This window comes from Octopus bimaculoides, chromosome 3, assembly GCF_046866305.1.
Source record: "Octopus bimaculoides isolate indiv1 chromosome 3, ASM4686630v1, whole genome shotgun sequence".
Classification (NCBI taxonomy): domain Eukaryota; kingdom Metazoa; phylum Mollusca; class Cephalopoda; order Octopoda; family Octopodidae; genus Octopus; species Octopus bimaculoides.
Window position 1 is genome coordinate 34,257,170 of NC_142930.1, and position 2,500 is coordinate 34,259,669.

The 2,500-nt window shown below is 42.6% G+C and overlaps 1 protein-coding gene across 16 annotated transcripts in view; it reads right to left on the reverse strand.

Annotated features, from left to right (window-relative positions):
• Window positions 1-2,500, reverse strand: part of LOC106870925 (uncharacterized) — a 402,450-nt gene that overhangs the window by 102,806 nt on the left and 297,144 nt on the right. For all 16 annotated transcript variants that reach the window (XM_089348799.1, XM_089348798.1, XM_089348797.1 and 13 more), the window contains one exon: window positions 1-1,812. This exon is cut by the window's left edge and continues 1,026 nt beyond it. In XM_089348799.1, coding sequence (XP_089204925.1) covers window positions 1-1,812 — 1,812 coding nt within the window. The remainder of the gene's footprint in view (window positions 1,813-2,500) is intronic.

The window sequence follows — 2,500 nt, forward strand, 5'->3', positions numbered from 1 at the left end:
GTTTCGGTGGTGAAGGTTGTGGTTGTTGTAGCTGTCGTTATTATGATTGTTGTTATTATTGTTATTAGGGTTATTAGTATTACTGCTGTGACTGTCGTCTATGGAGACGCTGACGATCGGGGCGATGATTCTGTTGTTGTTATTGTTGCCGCCGCTGATGTTGTTGATGTTAAGGCTAATGTTGTTGTTACTATTTCCGATTGCAGCGGCCACACCAGTCGAATTCGGTGAACAGGGATTTCGAGAAGTCGATGTTAATGTTGTAGAACAAGTCGAAGAAGGAATAGAATTCAAGGCGGGGGTGGAGGCGGGAGAAGAAGAAGAAGAAGAAGAAAGCGGGCAGGCAGACGACGTAGAGACAGAAGTTGAGGGAATGGAAGAAGAGACAGACGGAGGAGGAAGAGGAGAAGACGGAGAGGTCGAGGCAGCAATAGTGGAAGATGTTGTAGTAGTAATAGAAGGAGGAGGAGGAGGAGGAGAAGGCGAAGAAGAAGTAGTTGTAGTGGTAGCGGTAGTAGTAGTAGTTGTAGTGGTGGTAGTAGTAGTAGTAGTAGTAGAAGAAGACGAAGTAGATGAAGAAGGAGGAGAAGAAGAGAGAGGCGAAGTATTAATATTGTCGTTCATTCGTTGACGGATTTTAGCGGAAAGAGCTTCTATTAATTCTTTGTTGGCACTAGGTGAACTGGACACGGCAATCGTATCGTCCAACAACGACGGGCAAGCCGTTTGTGAGAGGGAGTCACGGATTTTGGACAGTCGCGACTCGCTCGCTATATCAGCGGTCGGAAGCAAAACTTCTATGTTATTATTGTTGTCGTTTTTGTTGTTGTCGTTGTTAGTGGTGGTGGTGGTGGTGGTGGGGATAGTGGTAGAGTCGGTAGTAGTAGTAATCGTAGTGATTGTTTTCGTTCTTTCGGCACTAGTGTCATGGTTCACACCCACCGTAACATCAGGACAACTGCCATTGCTGGCGCTAATAGCTCCTAGTCCCCGGGTAGCTGTTTCCGATAACGGCGGCGGCGGCGGCGATGTAGTCGTGTTAACAGATTCCAAATGTAACGAATCTAGTATATTACTGTCTAATTGTTGCTGCTGCTGCTGCTGATGGTGAGGATTATGATGTTGATGGTGATGATTGATTTGTTGTTGAAGTATCAAACTTTGCTGTCGGTCTAATTGTACTTGGCTGTTGTTATTGTCGCTGTTCGTGGGGTCGGCCTCGTATAAAAGGCTGCTTGATTCGTGTAAAGGAATCGACAGTGCAGCTACTGACTTCTCCACGTCTAGCCCACCGGCCGTTCTATCCTCGTAAGCATGGTTTTGTCTCCCCACCAAAATTTCCTGCCTGGCGCAGATAGTATTCTCGCTCTGGGTGTTGTTACAGTTGCTGCTGCTGCTGCTGTTATTATTATTAATGCTGTGACTGCTACTGCTACTGCTACTATTGACGATAGTGTTATTGTTGCTGGTGATGTTGCTGTTGTTGCTACTGTTAGCGACCAGATCAGTGGGGCGTGTCTTACCGGGATTGAATGGCAACACATTTTCCGCCTCTGGTTGCTGTTGCTGCTGCTGCTGCTGTTGCTGTTGTCTGTCAACAGCGACAGCAGAGCCACTATTAACCCCGCCGTTGACTGTTTTCTCTAGAGGAACGGGAACATTTTCTGCAGGGCTACTCAGATGACCAGCGATTGCATAGAATTTTGGAAAGCCTACAGGTAACGTATGACCAAGGTCCGGATTCTGAACTGCTGTTGGATTCTGAGTTGTCCCAAGAGAACTCCTTATATTTTCTACTTGACTGTTGCAGATCTGTGAAAGAGAGACAGAGAATATATATATATATATATTTAAATATATATATATATATATATATATATATATATATATATATATATATATATATATATATATATATATATATATATATATATATATATGTATATGTATGTATGTAAAATTACTACTGTGAATGAATATTCACATTGCATTCAGTAAAGGAAAGCCTTGAAGGATATAACATTTGTATTTAGCATGCAGCACGTTCCCTTCGAGGTATTTTCCCTCACCCAATATCAGCAATTAGAGACTACTACTACTACTACTACTACTACTACTACTACTACTACTACTACTACTACTACTACTACTACTGCAATCAAATGTTGAAACGGCGAACTTCAAGATTGCTAAATAAATTGTTTAAAACAAGACATTGTCATATATGTTTTGCATAGTGTGTATGTGCGAGCGTGTGTGTTGTGTGTGTGTGTGTGTGTGTGTGTGTGTGTGTGTGTGCATGTGTGCTTTCTTGCACGTGTGCATGTGTATATAAATCAATCAAATTGACTTGGCACTCGGCCGCTAGCTGGTTTACATCACCAGTATTGTTTGATGCAGCAATATGAATCTATATGCAGTTGCAGGTATACACATAAAACAGTAGGCTTGTGTGTGTATGTGTGTGCATGTGTGCGCGTGTGTGTGTTTATTATTTGAT